This window comes from Sapajus apella, unplaced genomic scaffold (genome assembly GCF_009761245.1).
Source record: "Sapajus apella isolate SASKATOON/1434 unplaced genomic scaffold, GSC_monkey_1.0 scaffold79, whole genome shotgun sequence".
NCBI classification, from domain to species: domain Eukaryota; kingdom Metazoa; phylum Chordata; class Mammalia; order Primates; family Cebidae; genus Sapajus; species Sapajus apella.
In genome coordinates, this window is record NW_022437019.1 from 2,431,633 (window position 1) to 2,451,628 (window position 19,996).

A 19,996-nucleotide genomic window follows, 5' to 3' on the forward strand; every position below is an offset into this window, starting at 1 on the left:
GAAAGAAAAGAAAAGAAAAGAAAGAAAGAAAGAAAGAAAGAAAGAAAGAAAGAAAGAAAGAAAGAAAGAAAGAAAGAAAGAAAGAAAGAAAGAAAACAGACACTATTATGGCCCACAGCCAGGAGATGGGGCCCCCTGTTCTGGGGAGCAGGAGACTCAGGTGCACCTGTCTCTCCACTCGCTAGCTGATTACCTCATTCTGTTGGCTTGGGGTTATTCCCTGCTAACACTCAGCAGCTTCTTGAACCCAAAAGTTGTTTGTGAGTGGCAACTTGTCACAGCCACTGCTAAATTGTGCAGGTTCAATGGGATAGAGGCTTCCCACCTCTCTGCCTTATGTGTGCGGGGGAACAAAGGCGCGTGCACACACACACACACACACACACACACAAACACATTCTCTCTCTCTCTCACACACACACACACACACACACACAGAACCACATTTTAATTTTTTTTCTTATTAAAATCAGTGCATTGCATCTGTGATGTAATGCACTGAGGATGGCACAGCATCTTGTTAAAAATGCATACACCTTAATGCAACCACCGGAAAATACAGACAAACCCATACTGAGAGACATTCTATAAAATACCTGACAAATGCTTTATTAAATGATCAAGGTCATAAAATAGAAGGAATAACTGAGGAACTATCACAGACTGGTCAAGTTATAGGGATGAAGGAGAAGTGACAATTAAATGCAATGTGGGATCCTGGACCGAGAAAGAAAGGGCAAAGTTAGGAAAAGTCTGTAAATTAGCTAATGACTTTGTATGGATGTTAATGTGTTGGTTTTGATCACTGAATTACAAATGTTTAAAATGTTGACACAGGGTAAGCTGGGTACACTCTGTATGGATACTCTGTGTTCTATTTGTGCAGCTTGTCTGCAGGTCTAAAATGATTTCAATACAAAAGGTTTAAAAAATTGTAGGGAGAGGATTGGTTAAAATAGAATGTATCTCATATCATCAAAATGAAGATGAATCAGAGTATGTATGAAGTACTTTGCACAGTGTCTGGTGCATGTTTAGTATTTAAAAGCTATTAGTTATTTAAAAACAACTGGAAGTATAGGTGTAACATTTCAGAAATAAATTTAGTGCTAATCATTAGATTTTTGCACTTGAACCTGGTACAGTTAAACCTGTGTGCTTGTGTTGACTTGTTTTTCATTTCATCCCATAGGTGTGGTCAGGAAATTTTCTTATTTTAGGAGCCAATACCTATGCGTTGAGGTGTTCAAGGCTGGAGCCTCTCCAGACACCAGGCTTATATGTGATCAAGTCCACTTCTGGGATTCTTGAGGTGAAGTAAGTGCATAAGAAGCGGACTTGGCTTGGCTGCTAATCAAAGTGAAAGTATTACTCTCTAGATAGAGTTAATGGGGGAACCAACTTTCCTACAGTTTTCTCTTCTTCAATTTCTGGTTTTGACATTGTTCTTTTAAAAATAAATTTATCTACGTAACCATAATGGATTGACTGAAAGAAATATGTTGTTATTGATAATACTTATGTCCCATGAAATTGGAAGAAATAATAAAATTGGTACAAGAAAGATCAAAGATCGGGAAAGGAGGTTTTAGAAGGAGGGGAAATTTAGCTTTGTTAACCATGAACTAGCTTAAACTGTGGCCATTTAAAAAATACTAAGGAAGGAACATCTATAGGGCAAAAAGGTAGAATCTTACTCCTAACACTCTTCAACCAACTGCACCCAGAATAAATGGAGAAAGAGGGGAAATGCAATTTTATTCTTTAGACCCTCCATTTTGTCCACTGTGTGCACCAACAGCTAAATTAAAACATGCAAGTTCAAAGCCCGATTTCAGGAGCAGTGACTGAGTATGGAGAAGTAGCTCCTCTTAACATCCACTCAGTATTCATTTCACCAGGATCAATTATATACCACGGCTAATGCACACTCGCAGTGTGCGCCCAACCACAGTGCAGGTGGTGAATGCAAAACACACACCGAGAGTCCTTGTAAGCAGCTAAATGGACACCCCATTACAGATCCATAATATAGAATGGCTGCTCATCTGCAAATGGATTTAGAGCGAAGGGTTCTTAAATGACCGGGGTACTGAGGTTTAAAAGGCCAGTAACTGGATGTGCAGTCAGAGCACACATGGTTTTCAGGATTAATAATACATCGATGTGTGTCAGTGTTAATATACATTTACAGCTCACAGGCCGTGCGGCTGAGTGTTCAGCCCATTTGCAGCCACATATAAAAGGACAACTCTGTTCCTTCTTCTCATTAATGCCTTCACTCCCAGGAAAATTAGATTATGCAAGGAAAGCCATTCAAATGACACTGAGGTTCTCCTTACTTGAAAGCCTCTGCTAGGAAAAGCGCTTGGCCTGGTGATGCACGTGCTGCTCTCTGTTCTCCTTGCTCCATCAGGGGCTCTCAGAGCCTGAGGGAGGTGCTGGGAGGAGGTCCAGTCTCCAATGACCACTTTGCCGACGTGCCCCCCCCGCCACTGACAGAGTGTGCTAGGCCTGGCACAGTCCAGAGAGCTGCTGGGTGGCTTCTTGCCTTTTTTTATTTTTAATACTTTAAGTTCTAGGATACATGTACAGAATGTACAGGTTTGTTACATAGGTATACATGTGCCATAATGGTTTGCTGCATCCATCAACCTGTCATCTACATGAAGCATGTCTCCTAGTGCTTTCCCTCCCCTAGCCCCCAACTCCTCGACAGGCCCCGGTGTGTAATGTTCCCCCCTGCCATGTGTTCTCATTGTTCAACACCCACTTATGAGTGAGACCACGTGGTTTTCATGTCTGATCCTGTGTTAGTTTGCTGAGAATGATAGTTTCCAGCTTCATCCATGTCCCTGTAAAGGACATGAATACATCCTTTTTTTATGGCTGCATAGTATTCCATGGCATATATGTGCCACATTTTCTTTCTCCAGTCTATCACTGATGGGCATTTGGGTTGGTTCCAGGTTTTTGCTATTGTGAATACTACTGCAATAAACATTCATGTGCATGTGTCTTTATAGTAGAATCATTTATAATCCTTTGGGTATATACCCAGTAATGGGATTACTGGGTCAAATGGTATTTCTGGTTCTAGATCCTTGAGGAATCACCACACTGTCTTCTACAATGGTTGAACTATTTTACACTCCCACCAACAGTGTAAAACCATTCCTATTTCTCCACAGCCTCTCCTTGTTTCCTGACTTTTTAATGATCACCATTCTAACTGGCATGAGATGGTATCTCATTGTGGTTTGCATGATGACATGATTGTATATTTAGAAAACCCCATCATCTCAGCCCAAAATCTCCTTAAGCTGATAAGAAACTTCAGCAAAGTCTCAGCATACAAAATCAACATGCAAAAATCACAAGCATTCCTATACACCAACAACAGACAAACGGAGAGCCACATCATGAGTGAACTCCTATTCACAATTGCTACAAAGAGAATAAAATGCCTAGGAATACAACTTACAAGGGATGTGAAGGACCTCTTCAAGGAGAAATACAAACCTTGCCTTCTTTTTAAGTTTATCGACGCTTTCGCCATACTGTGTGACAGAAGAGATGCCTGTAAGTGGTGTCATTTGGGAATTAAGTCTCATGCACGTGCCATCAGACCCAGGACTTTAAGTACAGAAAGCTCCTTCAGTTATCAGCATTTGTAAGGATGGAACCTTCACATCTTTGAAATAGTAAGACTATTTGAAATAGTATTTTTCCGAGCAATTGTGGTAAGGGTGGGAAATGAGCAGCACTATTTAATAGTTACAGAACAGCTTTATTGATTGTCTCACAGAAAGTCAAGGCAGGAAGGTATTTTAATGAAGCACGCATAAAAATAATGGGAAGATTAGTTAAACATATAAATAAATGAAATAATATGCACAATTAAATAAGAAAGTCAAGCCTTTGAGCTCTTATTGTGCCCTGTTAAGAGCTTTGTGTGTGTTATCTTACACTATCCTCACAATAAACCTAGGAAGTAACTCCCCTCTTTTCCAGATGAGGAAACCAAGGTTCAGAAACGTTAAATCACTCAATGTCAGATACCCACTGGCAGAGCTGGGATTGAAACCCAGGATTGCCTGACTCTGCAGCAAGTGAACTTAAACACCCCTTCTCTATTTTTCAGACAGGGATATAGCCTATTAATTAGTAGGTGGAAAATCAGTGGAATGGGTCATAATTGATATTTTTTAAAAAAATGAGGTTGGATACAGTGGCTCATGCCTGTAATTCCAGCACTTTGGGAGGCTAAGGTGGGTGGATCACTTGAGGTCAGGAGTTTGAGACCAGCCTGGCCAACATGGTGAAACCCTGTTTCTACTAAAAATACAAAAATTATCTGGGCGTGGTGGTGTACACCTGTAATTCCAGCTACTTGGAAGGCCAAGGCAGGAGAATTGCTTGAACTCGGGATGGGGAGGTTGCAGTGAGCCAAGATTGTGTCACTGTATTCCAGCCTGGGCAACAGAGTGAGACTCCATCTCAAAAAAATAAAATAAAATAAAATAAAATAAAATAAAATAAAAAAACAGAATAGAAAAGAAACATGGAGTAAAATATTCTGTGAAATTTTTGTTTCAATTTCCTATTTGCATTTAGACATATACACTTGTGTGTCTGTGTCTGTGTGTGTGCCTGTGTAAAAGTGTGAGATACTCTGCTCTTCACTATACTTGCCTCTGATAGAGCCACTTGAAGGTCATACTGAAGGTCTCTTGCAAGCAAGGTGTGCAGCCCCTAAATTCTCTGTTCTTGTGAGAAGCATTTTCTTTCCTATATTACCTTTCTCCCAAGAATCTCAGGGCTCCAGCTATTCTGTGCACAGCAGTGTAGATAAGTTAATAATACAATTTAAAACCGATTCCACCAAGATAAATAGCGCTTCCTAGATTAAGAGTGTAGCTGGCCAGAATGAATGAAATTTACTAACCCTGAGATGCTTAATCTTCCATTACATAGAAGTTAATGATTGTAAGAAAGGAGTGATGGTAATTCACTTCTGCTTTTACAGGAAATCCAACCATCTCATTTTTAGCAAATCTTTCTTCTCAGCACACCTCAGTGCCAAGGATAACTGCCCTGCTCCTGTAGGTACGTTGGCCAATGGTCATAAATCAAAGCCTATTCTTTGCCAAAGGCTTGTGCCTTCTGGCATGCATGGGCTTGCAAGATGTCTCAGGGGAATTTGTTGGGATGGCTACTTGGGTGCCCCTTCTGTTACCCACTCAGAGAAGGCTAGGGAGGGTCTGTTTTTCAACCATAACAGGGAAGCAGTGGCACATACCTTTAGCACAGTCTGCTCCTAGAAATCCCGGGAAACAGTGACACACCCCCGACACACATTCACCATTCCCATGGCAGTTACGTGGACAGTCCTGCACTGAATCTGAAAAAGAGAGACAAGTAGTGATTACCTTTTCCTCTGCCTACTGGTGCAGTAATTTAACCATCAGTAACTTACCATTTTTAAAGACCAGTGGCAGTAACCTCAGATGCCTATAAGAGGGGACTGGTCGGGAACATAAGTGAGCAAAGGAAGAGAACAGGGAGTGGTGGATACTGAACAGTGCTCTCCAGGTGATGACTCCAGGCAGGAATGCAGGGCTAGTAGTGCTGTAACTTTCGCTTTTTAAGAATAAACTACCAATCTTACTTATAGTAGTGGTTCATGGCTATAATCCCAGCAGGTGGGTATTTGAGGTCAAGAGTCTGAGACCAGTCTGGCTAACGTGGTAAAACCCTGTCTCTGCTAAAAAAAAAAAAAAAAAAAAATGGCTAGGCATGATGGTGCATGCCTATAATCCCAGTTACTTGGGAGGCTGAGGCAGGAAAAGAGTGTGAACCCAGGAGGCAGAGGTTGCAAGGAGCTGAGATTGCGCCACTGCACTCCAGTCTGGACAACAGAGCGAGACTCGGTTTCAAAAGCAAACAGACAGACAGAACAAAACAATAGAAAGAAGAAACTGTCAACCTTGACTTAAAAACTATGAAGACTCCCATGTTTTAATGTTGACAAGTTTTTAAACACTGTACCCAAATCCCCTCCCAAACTTCATCTTCTCACCCATTTAAGATTTGGTCTGATGTATGGGGTGTCAGTTTTTAGCCTTAGGTATAGAGAGTGATTCTTCAAAACAGAAGCATATTCCTAACTTCAGATTTGTAGAGGAAAAATATTCCTTGCTTTAAGGAATTCTAATAAAAGAAAAACCCAAAAGCATAAGACTGCTTAAATTAGGCATGATTTTTGGAGTTTTTAAAGTGGGAGGTATTGGGTTATACAAATGTCCTTTTATGCTTGGCTTTTGAGGATGTTATTTTTCATGAAAATGAATTAGTTCACATTTGGCTCTATCCTGCATCACCGTCTTATCTTGTGATTTACCTTTCTATGTATACTCTCAAGTATACCTTCAAAGGAATGATTTTGAAACTTTTTAATGTTGATTTGGGTCTGCACATAAATAGTCATATTCTTTAAAAATTATTACCATCATCCTAACTTTTGTCTTAAAACAAAACACATTTAGACTTTCAGGTTCCAAATTACTAAGATGATGAAAAGGAAAATATAAGCCACTATTCCCAAAATGTGATGCTATATCACCCTTGGAGATCTGGGGACTTTGACCTGGTGATGAGGTATGAAAGGCTGTGAAGTCTAATTGTTCCTAATGGAATTACCTGAGACTGATGAAGGATGTCTTGCCTTGAAACCTGATTTCCCATTTACTCTCATTCTGGATTGTGAATCATGCAATTTTGTCTTCTACAGTGTTTCCCTTCTCAGCCTTCTTCTTCCAGAACTATATTGTAGTTGGTTTCTGGCACTCTGATGAGAATTCAATGAGTATATTTGCTTTTTCAAAATGAGACAAAAAATGATAGACCCCACCAAGCTGGTCTCCTTAATGTGTAACAATTAACATTTCAGACCTGAAACTCCTTGAGGTAGGCTGTGTAAATGTCGGCTGAGAAGCATCCAGGTGGCTACCAATTTGTTTCATTTATTCATCACTCATTCAAAAAGCATTAGGTGCTTTTGTGGATCAGCAAATCAGCAATTTCACAGGATGCTGGGTGACCATTCTCCCTCGGCCTCTTATGTTTCTGAATGTCTTGAGAGCACAGGCATTGACTGTCTTAGTTCTGAACTATTTTTTCAAGGCTGTCTGCATTGGGAACAGCCTTGGGAGACAGCGATAGTGTCTCTCTCCTGAGTAAAGGGTAGGTTTACTTATTAACCAGTATAGTAAAGACAATGTCTCCCTCTGGAACAAAGAACAAGCATGCTTACTGCCCATTCTAGGAGACTTGGGTTCAGTAAGCTCTGGGTTTTTCTCCTGCAATGCAACCCATGACATGTGCTGGTATCACCTGGCCTGAGGGAGGCCCTGGGGTGTTACTCTGAGGAAACTGGGGCTTGGGGAACCAGAACATGTGCTGATACTCCGGATATTGCATTGCTCTGAGTAATAAGGTCCCTTGTCTCTGACCCATGAGTCTCATGTCTTCTAATGACATCCATGAAACTGTGCAAACATGTTAGCTTGCAATTAGGGTAAGATCTCAACCTGTCATATTCTTACATATGATTCAGTCTACTAACTGAGCACTTATTATATGCAAAGCACTATAAGACACGGCATTGGAGATACCATGGTGAATAAGGTAGACATAGTCCCTGCCCTCATAAAACTTTGCACTATCATAGAGAATACAAGCCAACATAACAAACAAATCAAATGAGTAAAAATTACAATAAGTGCTTTGAAGAGAATAAGATACTGGGATGAAGTAATGAGAGGAAACTACTCAGAGGAAATGTTCAGGGAGGGCCTCTCTACTATATGCAGGTGACTCTGAAGGATGAACTGAAACTAGCAGGCAAAGGGCTGAGGGAAGGGTATTCCAGGTAGGAGGAACAGCTTATGCAAAGGCTCTGGGATGGGAAAGAGAGGAACTGAATCCAATGTGGATGCAGGGTAGTAAACAAGGCAGAGTGTCACAATAGTTGAGTTTGGAGCCATCCTGGCAAGGAGATGAATCATCCAGGGACCTGCCTGCCAGTAGTCCCCAACCTTTTTGCCACCAGGGACTGGTTTCATGGAAGACAATTTTTCTACAGATTGGGGCTTGGGGAAGGTTTTGGGTGATTCAACCACATCACATTTATTATGCACTTTATTTCTATTATTATTGCATTGTAATATAAATTGAAATAACTATACAACTCACCATAATGTGGAATCAGTGGGAGCCCTGAGCTTCTTTTCCTGCAACTAGATAGTCCTATCTAGGGGTGATGGGAGATAGTCACAGGTCATCAGGCATTAGATTCTCATAAGGAGCATGCAGCCTAGATCCCTTATATGCGCAGTTCACAGTAGGGTTTGTGCTCCTATGAGAATCTAATGCTGCTGCCAATCTGACAGGGGGTGGAGCTCAGGTGGTAATGCAAGCAATGAAGAGCAGCTGTAAATACAGATGAAGCTTCACTTGCTTGCCCACTGCTCACCTCCTGTTCCGCGGCCCAGTTCCTAATGGGTCACAGACCCTACCGTGATCTGTGCATGTGAGAGACCTGGGTTGCATGCTCCTTATGAGAATCTAATGCCTGATGATCTATCACTGTCTCCCATGACCCCTAGATGGGACCATCTAATTGCAGGAAAACAAACTCAGGCTCCCACTGATTCGATGTTTTGGTGAATACTGATCTGTGGCCCTGGGGTTGAGGACCCCTGCTGTAGGCTATGTGGATGACTTGGATCCTATTCGGCAACTTCCGGGTACAAATGAAACATTTAAACAGAGGAACATCATTTTCCAGCTTGCATTTTTTGAAGCCATTCCTACAGTGAGCATGTGGGTCTGGGGATGGTTTGGTGGAAACTGACATTCCTGAGGTCAAGGCTCCCTGTTCTCAAAACTGACATCTTTGGCAATCAAGCAGTAAAGGCCCAGGGATCTCTTTGCCACCACAGTCCCATGGAAGAGGCCCGAGATCTTTGCACAGTCTCTTTGCTTGGCTGGAGGACTTCACTGAGGTATTTATCCTTGTCTCAGGTCCTGGGTGCCTTCCTCACCTTCCTCAATCTGGGCTTTGTACCACTTCCTCTTTGCTCCTGCAATTCTTACAACAGTCTTTTTACACATCTATCGTCTCTCGCCAAGCTCTGGATCTGAACTGTTCACCGAGGTATTATCAATGCTTGGTATACAATAGGTCCTTGGTAAATAGTTGTTGAAATATGCTTGTGTGTGTGTGTATGTGTGTGTGTGTGCACGCATATGTGGGAGGGTAGGAGAATCCAAAATAAACAAAAATTCTAATAAAGAGGATTTTTCATTTAAGTTTCCCAACATCTCATGTTTAAATAGCATTTCAATAGTTTTTGAGAGAAAAACAATGATGTGGCAAAGCTAAAATATAAAGGAGCTCACATTTCAATCTCCTTTCTCCAACACTTGGTTAAATATTATTTTTAAGACGTTATCAGTTTTCCTACTTATCAACTTGGTTTACATTTTCTTGAGGAAGAAATGGCCTCCAGAGGTGAGATCAAGCCTAGGAAATGGGATTTTACCCAAGTGGAGGCTAGCGTCATGCTTCCAGAAAGCCTTTCAGTTGTCCCGAGATGAAACTCATTTCTGAAAACAGGTTGCTTCCCTCCAAAACACATCAAAAGACTTCCCCGAATCAAAGGTATATTTAGTGTGATCGCTGGTTGACACCTGTCTAATATTTTCCTTCTGTTTCACATCACGGGGGTTTACAGCGCTCCTGGCTGCTCTGGATGGAGAACGTTCTGATGATAGGTATGTGTGGGCGAAACTCTGAACCAAATAAAACACTGTTCTCTTCCCTGCATTTCAGGCCAATTACTATCATTGCTCCATCAAGATGTCTGCCCAACTATTAGGCCGATTACCTTTGACTTTCTCTTTGAGCTACAGTCCAGACAGGAGAAATCCTCTTGGGAGAATTGCTATTCCCAGCTCCAACAGGCCAGGGTGGGGTGATGGTCTGTGGGAAGATTTTACTGCCACAAGGCCTGTGTCCATTTGGATAAAGGAAAAGGAGAACAGAAGCCACTGTGAAATAATCTGAACCCCAGAAAATGTGCTAAGTTTAGAGGGAAAGGGATTTAGTTGGCTAGAATCCAAAGAAATCCAGTGGTTAAGAGCACCGGCTCTGGAAAGCATGAATCCTGATTTCACCTTTTCTTGGCTATGTGTGACTGTGGGCAAATTTTCTAACTAGCTTAGGAAGCTAAGCTCAGTCTTGGCTTCCTCAGCTGGAAATGCAGAGAATCGTGATGGTGCTACGTCATATGGCTACTCCATGGGTTGAGGAAGCAAGGGACACGAAGGCAGAATACCGGGGCTGGCACACCGTCGGCGCTCTATAAATGCGTAGCTGTTCTTTTTGTTATGAATAACTTCTTTGAGTCCTTGTAGACCCCAGCTGAGCCAGCTGCTGTGTGGGGTGTGTGCTGTCACATACGTGTCAAGCCTCTTGAGTTTAAACACAAAGTGACACAAAGGAAGTCATTTCTCATCATGTTCTTAAACGAAAGATTTTAAAAAATCTCAACATCTCAAGCTGGTTCCAAATTTGTTTCTAGTTTTTTCCTTTTGTGAGCTAGTCTCTACCCTGTTGCTTTTCTTCCCCATTGGCACCTAACCTAATTCTGGGTATTTTCCCCTCTGTGGAACGCTTCTCCACTGACTTTCATTATATAAAGTTTAAGACATTACTTTAGAGTAGGGGTTGGCAAACTTTGTCTTTAAAGGGACAGAGAGTAACGATTTAGCCTTTGTGGGCCATGTGGTCTCTGCAGCAACGACTCAACTCTGCTGTGACAGAGGGAAAGCTGCCACAGACAATATGTAAACAGATGAATGGGGTGCGCTCCAATAAAACTTTATTCATAAAAACAAAGTAGTGGGCCGGATTTGGCCCATGGGCTACAGGGAAGCCAACTCCTGCTTTGGAGTATTTGGTCAGCCTTGATAGGGTCAATCTTTGCTTAGCAGAGGGAATAAGGATTGACTTCAACCCCATGGTCAATACCAAAACTCTGTGATTTTACACCATTCTGAAGTAGTGGCCACTGATGAAGAATTGCCACCTGAACTTGAAGTTGGATTTCATAGCTCTTTGAAGAGTCAGGGAGACGCTCAAGAAAATCCATGGGCCAGTAGAAAAGTTCTTAAAATGCAGTCAATAGGAAACATCTATACTAGATGTATTCCTAAAAAAGAAAAAACTAATCAGATGTCATTTAGTGACCACCAACTCAGGCCACATACGTTTTATTTGTCATGATACTCACATCAACCTTTACTTCCTGGATGTGGTCATTACCCATGATGAAAATGAGCCTCAGAGACATCAGTGAATTGCCCAGTTAAGATGTGGGGAAGAAAATCTTGGATTTAATGTTGGAGCTACCAGGTCTTTCTTCAAGAAGCCAACCTGTGTGGGCTTCCCCATTGAAACCTGAGATCTACAGCTAAAAGTGGTTGGGACACATGCTGTTACACAAAGGCAGTGGACAAGACCCAGAAGCCCATGCCATTTCCATTGTTTCCACTGCCCAGGTCTTCGAGGAATTCAGCTTTCTGAATCTCAATGTATTCTTCTGTGAAATGGGTCTAATAATCTTCCCTGATTCACAGAGGTTCTACCCAGGATCAATTATTATTGTCAGGAGGAAGATTAAAAAAAACCTCAACAACATAAGTTTAATGAAAATATCTGCAGCTTCTTTGCTTGTTAATATACTTAGGGTTTGTTGTAGAGAAACTTCATGAAATCTTCATCAAGTGAATGACCCTTTTAAAGCTTTGTATTGCATGTATAAGGACATTTTGGATGTAACTTAGCTGCATTTTCCTTGATAGCTAACAGAAAGCAGGGCTACCCTATGCCAAAATAAGTGCTTAATTAAAACGCTTTGAGATTTACCTACGTAAGAATAAAAATATAATTTTAAAAATGTCTATTTAATTTCTCTGATTTAAAGTTTTTTAAACCAGTTTTTATTAATATTTTGAGGTTCCCTTCATTTTTAAGAAAAATTCTGAGCTGATGTGAATCACCAGTTGTTTCTCTACTATATGCTTAGAGATTTAATTCATATATTTGTTTTATTTAATCCCCACAATGGCCCTATGAGGTGGGTGTTCATGTTAGTTCCACTTTACTATAAGGAAACTGAGGCTTATCAAAGTCAAGTGATTTGCTTAGGTTGTGTGGTCAGGACTCAACCCAGGCAGTCTGACCCAAACTCTTAACCTCAATTTCCTCCTTGGTGGCTCTTTCGTGGTTTAAGCAGCATTTCCATTTAATCAGAGCTAGTTTCGGATGGGTAGCACTGTAAGACCTAAACAAAGGATCCTGGTTGGTTGTCATCTGTAGTAGAAACTACCTCAAAAGGTGTGTCTTCTGCAGAGAAGCCCAGAACATTTCCATCTTCCCTTCATGGCATACCATCTCAGAGGCCCCACACCTACCTAGGACAACAGTATTGAAGGAAACCATCTCTTTGTCTTTTCCGTCATTGTAGAAGGCCAGATGCCACAGGCCCACGTCCAGGTACTGCACAAACACGGCCTCGTTCTGAACCAAGGTCTGAATGCTCCGGCGCTCCCTGGGAGACTCAACCACACTCCACTTCTCCTTCCCGTCCAGACGTTCCATGAAGTCATACTGGGAAAACGAGAGAGGACCATGTATGAGACAAGGTTCAGATGCGGTCCCATACCTGGCACCTCCCCCTCCCACCCATTTGTTAATTGGTTACCTTTTTGTTTTGTTAATTTGTTACCCATTTGTTACCTTTTTTGTAGCACATTTTGCTATGAACTTATCCAGGAAAACAAGAGCCACCAAAGGTATAACAATAATAACAGTCATTTATTATGCTTTATAATTATTGCTACTATTAATAGTTTTATTCCTCTAGGCCACAATCTCTTATCTGCTGTTCTGAAATCCAATAAAGCTTTAACTCAAAGTTTTTTTTTTTTCTTTTTGTTTGTATGTATGAATCTGTGTGTGTGTGTGTGTGTGTGTGTGCGCGTGTGCGTGTGTGTGTGTGTTTGTGTCTGTGGTGGGGAGAGTGGTATACACTGTTGCTCCCATCCCCACTGGGGTGTTACATAATACAGAGTATATGCAAAGTATAACTTTTCCATAATCTTCCAGATTCTGAGTTCCCAAATGTAATTGGTTCCCTGAGAGTTTCAGATAAGGAATTATGAACCCACGTTACCAGTTACCATTTTATTGATCATTTACTAGGAGAAATGGCATAGCAAAGAGGCTATCATGAGGGCCATGGAGGCTGAGAGAATCCTGAATGAGGTGCTTACTAGCTTCACTTGTCTGTGCCTCGGTTTCCCTACTGGCAAAACTGAAAATAAGAGTAACTATGTTATGGGGTTGTTGTGAGGATTAAGATAATATTTGAAACGTTGCCTGTCACCAGGGAACACAAAATACAAGTTAGCCATCATGATCATTATCATCATTTAATTCAATTCTTGAAGAAACCCTGATTTGGTATACCTATCTTGGTACTATTTACATCCATATTTTACAGGTAAGAAAGCTGAGGCTCAGAGAAGTCAAGCAAGTTTTCCAAAGTCACACAGCTCCTAAGTAGCCAAGCAAGAATTTAGACATACATTGGCTTGGTGTTTATGTTCATGCCCTAATAGTGCCTGGCCTTGGATAAACCAGCAATTAAAGTTTAACTTTGCTTCACTGGAAACCAGGTTCAAAGCTAAGACTACCAAGATAAGGGGATGGGAAGGTCGAATGGGACCCCAGAGAGGCCTGTTCTAAATAATAGGCGAAATCCTGTATCAGGCAAGTGGGAGCCATTGAAGACTCTCGAGCAGTGACTGATGGGATGAAAGGGATGTTTTGAAGAATTAGTTTGTAGGAAGGATATGAGATATTCTAAAGGGAGAAAAAAATGAAAGCAGGAGGACCAATTAGGAAGTGATGGCAGAAACCCAGGGGTGAAGTGAAAAGGATTTGATTAGGACAGTGAATGAGAAGACGGGGACAACTTTGGAGGAACATTTCTAAGGAAGAGGTGACAGGGGTTGACTGGGCTGGACAGAGAGGATGAAGGAGAAGGGAAAGAGGACACCAATGTTTCTTACTTGTTGACAAGAAAATCGATAAATCCCCAGTAGAAACGGACTAATCTTGTGAACTCTTGCAACATCACTGCATAGAAAAGTCACTTGCATGCTGACTTCCAGAGAACATTCAAAGTGTAGGTTTTACCTGATGAAAACCACCACTGTGGGATTAAGCAATCTCTCCACTTTCCCTTATATAAAGAGGTTTTTATGGGTTACAGACATCAACTGTAACCCTTTTTACGCACTTCATAGAATGAAACTCCAGGAATCTCCTAATGTGCCTTTCCGGTCGTCAGAATCCCCAGTTTTTCCACCTGAAATGTGATCACTGAAAACAAAAGACTCTATAATCTTAAACACAAAGGCTTTGCTATCAGACAAACCTGGGTTTGAATTCCGACTCTGCCACTTACTATTCTTTGATGTTGGGCAAATCTACTTTTACCTTCTTCTTGGTTTTCATACCAGGGAATAATCACGCCTAACATTCAGGGAGGTTATAAGGATGACATGAGATAATGCTTAGGGCAGGGCCTGGAAGATAATAACCATTTTATTAAGTACCTAGTGACTATGAGTCACCTACTTGCAAATCATAATGATCATGGACGAACAGTGCGTGGTTCTAGTTTCACATGTCAGGAGCTGGCAATGACCGCTGCTTAGAAGTTGAAATTTTCTCCACTTCTCAGGGAATGAGTGTGTTTAGCTTCTCTCTACCCCAAATCCCATTGGTCACAGCTGTCTTTGTGGGATAAAATAAATGACTTAAAGTGATATGACAAACCGATGCTGCTTTTGAAGACCTTTCTAACCAAAGCATTTGTTCCTTAGCAACCTCGAAAATGTCCAAATGCAAAGACCCATGTCTACACATTGCTGTCAGCCAGAGGAATGGCTGTAACTTCCTTGGTGCCAAGGTGAGAAGGATCTACTTCATTTCAGGTCCAAGTAATCACCCCCATGAGGAAGAGTTTGGGGAAGGTGATTACTTGTGTGGGGCCATCGCTCATGACTAATTTGGGCATCAGTCATCTCTTGCTGAACCACCTGAGCAGTCAAGGGACATGGAAATGGCTTAGGACTAGGGGCAGTGCTCACTGTCCAGCCCAGGAAATTACTCTAAGAAGAGGCATTTTTCAGGGGAAAGGGAAGACATCTGTTTTTGCTGGCTCCTCAGAGTCCCCCCACAGAAGCACAGAGGGCAGTTTTCATTTAAGGAAGAATCAGCTAGCCAGGGGCTCTTGGAGAAGATATTGACTATGATATGATATGGTGTCTGATGTGTCTCAATGCTGAAGCCCTTTATTGGGCTTTATTATCTTCAAAGCACTTATTACCCGCTAACATGATGTAATGTGTTTTTATGTGTGTTGTCTATCTACTCAGAAGAACATAAACTCCAGGAAGACAGGGACTTCATCTGCACGGTAGAGTGGTGAAGAGTGAGGACTCCAGAACTACTGCCCAAGTTAGAATCCTGGCTCTGCCACCTACTTGCTGTGACACTTGCATACGTAATTTCAATTCTCCATGCCTTAGTCTCCCTATCTTCAAAATGGGGGAATAATGGTATCTCTATCTAAACGGTGCTATGAGGATGGAATGAGTCAGCATATGTAAATTGCTTAGAATAGTATGTGTTTTGTATATGGTAAACATGTCTTAAAAATTCCAGCTATCACTATTGTAATTTACTGCTGTATCAAATTCACTTGGAGCATGGTCTAGTCAATAAATACTTGTTAAATATCAAGTTAATAGAAGATTGAATTTGTAAATGAATTCCATTGAAAGAAATCTAAATTGGAATGTATTGAAGGTTTTGTCTCTAACAACGATCGTTTCACTCTTGCCTTCTAATGTGCTTCCTTGGATGGGAAAGAAAGGGGAAAAGTTATAGTCAGCAAGGTTGAAATCATGTACCCCCCAGTGCAGAACATTCATATGATGGGGCGCTGTGGTCCAATGCATTTGTGAATTCATATATAACATCAGGATTTAGTTACCTTTATAAGGCTTCTAGGATTCACCTTCCCAGTTCTCAATGGGATGACATGCTATGTATGCTTTCTTCCTTTGCACTCTCTCTGTTTCTTCTCTAATCTTTCCTCCCATTCTCTTGCCCTTGACACTGTTCCTCAGTGGTCTCTGTGGTAGAAACTGCTAGACATTGTCCCTATCAGGATCCCACTCCTTTCCAGCCCCCTTGTAGCATGCTGGCCCATGGAACGCATGCCATGGAAGCTGCCCCACTTCTAGACCCTGCCTTCAGATGCCCTATGCAGCCTCTCACATGGTTCCCCTCCCTTTCCACCTTGGAGCCACCAGATAGGAGTGCCCTGGATCCTGGAATTAGCACTTGAAGAAGAGCCTGACATTATGACAGGAACGAGCAGTAAACATGGGTTAAATTAAGCCACTGAACTGTTGAGGCTTATTCAACAGTCACTTTGGCATACCCTTCACAGATGACCTTATGCCCCTCTTCCTTTCCAGACCACTCCACTCCTCAAGATCATTTTTTTTTTTTTTTTTTTTTTGAGATGGAGTCTCGCCCTGTCACCCAGGTTGGAGTACAGTGGCGCGATCTCGGCTCACTGCAAGCTCCGCCTCCCGGGTGTTCCAGCGATTCTCCTGTCTCAGCCTGCTGAGTAGCTGGCTGAGTAGGTGCGCCCCACCATGCCCGGCTAATTTTTTGTATCTTTAATAGAGATGGGATTTCACCATGTTGGTCAGGCTGGTCTTGAATTCCTGACCTCATGGTCCGCTGGCCTCGGCCTCCCAAAGTGCTGGGACTACAGGAATGGGCTACCGTGTTCGGTCAAGATCATTTCTTATAGGACAACAGGACAGGATCACCCAGGAAAAGATGGTGGCATCTTCTGTTGGCCAGATTCCACGCTACTATGTGTAGGGTGTTTGTTTATCACAATTGCCCAGGAGTGTCCCAGTTTATACTTCTTGTCCCTCCTTTCCATCTCAAAAGTGCTCTAGAGTGGAGTATACAGTCACATAGATTAACACATGTCAAGCAGCATCACACAGCATCACTCACTGCTGCTATAACTTGGGCAAGGGCTGGAGGCAAGAAACGCAGGGAAAATAAACTTAGCCAGCCGTGGAGACTGCCTTCCAGGACAGGGAGACTGGGGGCCAGCGAGAAGCTGGTTTGCAAGGAGGTTATCTGGTGTAGGGGAGCCTCTGCTCTCTAGGATTCCTAGGCGACAGCATGGCCAGCTTGCTTGGCAGCCTGGCTGAGACTAGAAAGAGGGCATTTTCCAAAAGCTCAGACCCTGGCCAGAGTTTCCTTTTCATGCCCCAACACTGGGAATTGATGACTCAGGCTTACTATTGGAGACATTTGCCTTCTCTCTTCTAGGACCTCACTGTGATCAATCCGGGACATGGGGATGCTTGGGGGATCAAACTGTGCCTCAGTGACTAAAGATGTTACTCTGTAGCACGTCCTACCCAATAGATCTGCAGAAGCTCTGGAAGGGGTTTAGGAGGCAAATGACCAAATCCCAGTAGAAGGATACGTGCACGGGCTGGCTGCGGGAGGAAGTTTGTCTCCCGAAGCCGCTTGTGTCTCTTGCAGCCACCCAGAGGGTGATAGCACAATAACCCAAAGTAAACACCACCTCTCCCCACCCAGTTCTCTCCTTTCCCCTGGCCTCTGAAAAATCACCCACATTGGCATGCAATGTGAGGGCTGTGCCTTTGAGTCATCAGTCATACCCCAAAGTGGCATGAAAATGCAACTTTTACGAGAGCTCGAGAGGCAAAGAAATAAACCACAGCAAATATTTGACTGATCCAATTATAAATCTCTCCACTTCTTGGCAGAGACCGAGGAGGAATGGTAATTAAGATAACTTAGTGGGCTTCCAAAGGAGCAGGAGGAGAGCAGCAGAGCCTGGACCGTGGAGTGGGGGCTGTTACTTTCCCAAAAGGGAAAGCAGCCACAGGCAGGGAGTGGGCAGCCCAGAGATGCTTCTAGAAACCACACTGATACACATCTGCCAAAGGTTAAAGACAGATTCATCGCCCTTCGAGAGGATGTTATTACTGGGTCCAGGACCCCCCAAAAGGAGGGGATGACTTCATTGCTATTTGGAATGTTTTCTTGCTGAGGGTCGACGCGAAGGGGAAAAGCAATAAATGCTGACATTTCCCGGGGAAGCCTGCCACTCCCCTCGATGCACTGGCAGCATTGCCGGCCTCCTGACGATGTCTGATGTTGATTGTACCTCAGATGGCAGGGCACGCTCAGCAGTTGGTGGGACTGCAGGGGAACGGCACGTGTGAGCTAGGGCTGCTTGAAGCCACATGACCACAGGGTCTCTGGTCGTATCCGGCGACGGCGGGAACAACTGAGCTGCGGTGGGTCGCTTGCTCACGGGGGTCTGTTCATCCCTTTCTGCCTCCAGCCAGGCCTGTGGCAAAGTGCGCCTGGCTGATTCCTCATTAAAGCTCAGCACCATTTCTTTGCTCTCCTTCAAAGGGGCTGAGTGCTCAGGGAAGGGGGAGGAATGACAGCCGTGCTCCAGTGGGGGCTGGCTTCCCTGAGTGTGGCCTTGCCTGTCTTTTTCAGGACTCCCTGCTCAGTTCCTACTTACAGTATCTGAGTCACTTCACTAAATGCAATCGGCCCAGCTGCAGGCACCACTGCTTGGGCCACTATGAGATTGAGCCCCTGAGCTTCCGGACAGGAAACAGCATCTGCATTTCCAGACTGTAGCAACTCGTCACGCCAGACTCCACAGGCAAGAATCAAGCAGATGGAAGCTAGAGAGGAACCAAACAGGGTTCCCTGAAATCAGCAGCTGGGGAGAATTCATCTACAAGGGTGGAATTCTTTATTCTTTCATTACATGTCCTCTTGCAGCAGCAGCAAAAGTAATCATCAAAAATAAAAGCCTATTTTTGCCTGGCACTTGCTACATGCCAGGCATAATAGCAAATGCTGATGTGTGTTATCTCCTTTCATCCTCCCCCAAACCGTAATCTCTTCTCAGGAGAGAACAGTGGTTTCTAGAGAAGTTAAGGAATGGATCCAGTGCCATTGAGGTTGGTTAGTGGCCAAGCAAGGATTTGAAGTTGGATTTGCATGAATCTTAACAATTATGGGGACAGATTCATCTTTTCCAAGAGCTTAGTTGTAGCTGCCAGCAGAGCTGGTGGCTGGCCTCGTTTGTAAGTTCCCTCATGATGCCACTGAGTGCATAAGAAGGAGGAAGGAAGAGCTTAGCAGTGCTAGGGTCAGACCTTGGCAGACCAGGCTGGCCTGAGGACAGGGAGACATCCCACTGGGGCAGACAAAAAAGGGTACCTGGAAAGGTCTGGATGGCTTTGCTGGGTGTTGACTGTAAGTGCTGGCCTGTAAGTGACTTTGGGAGCTGGCCCCCTCAGGGCCTTTGCACCAGTCATTCCCTCTGCTGGCCTATTCTTTCTCCTGGTATTCTCTCAGCTGCCTGCTTCTTGTTAATCCCGCCTTTGCCTAAATATCACGACCCCAGAATGGGCTTCCCCGACCACCTATTGTGAAATACCTGTATCACAATGCAAATAAAAAACCACAGTGAAATACCATCTCACACAATTCAGAATGGCAATCATTAAAAAGTCAAAAAACAACATGCTGGTGTGGCTGTGAAGAAAAGGAAACACTTATACACTGTTGATGGGAATGTGAATTAATTCAGCCACTGTGGAAAACAGTTTGGAAATTTCTCAAGTTTAACTTAAAAGGAAACTACCATTCAATGCAGTAATCCTATTACTGGGTATATACCCAAAAGAA

The 19,996-nt window shown here is 43.0% G+C and overlaps 1 protein-coding gene across 11 annotated transcripts in view; it reads right to left on the reverse strand.

Moving 5' to 3' along the window:
• Window positions 1–19,996, reverse strand: part of TENM2 (teneurin transmembrane protein 2) — a 1,283,391-nt gene that overhangs the window by 166,454 nt on the left and 1,096,941 nt on the right. For all 11 annotated transcript variants that reach the window (XM_032252759.1, XM_032252757.1, XM_032252755.1 and 8 more), the window contains 2 exons: window positions 12,544–12,739; window positions 5,303–5,404 (listed from right to left, as the gene is read on the reverse strand). In XM_032252759.1, coding sequence (XP_032108650.1) covers window positions 5,303–5,404; window positions 12,544–12,739 — 298 coding nt within the window. The remainder of the gene's footprint in view (window positions 1–5,302; window positions 5,405–12,543; window positions 12,740–19,996) is intronic.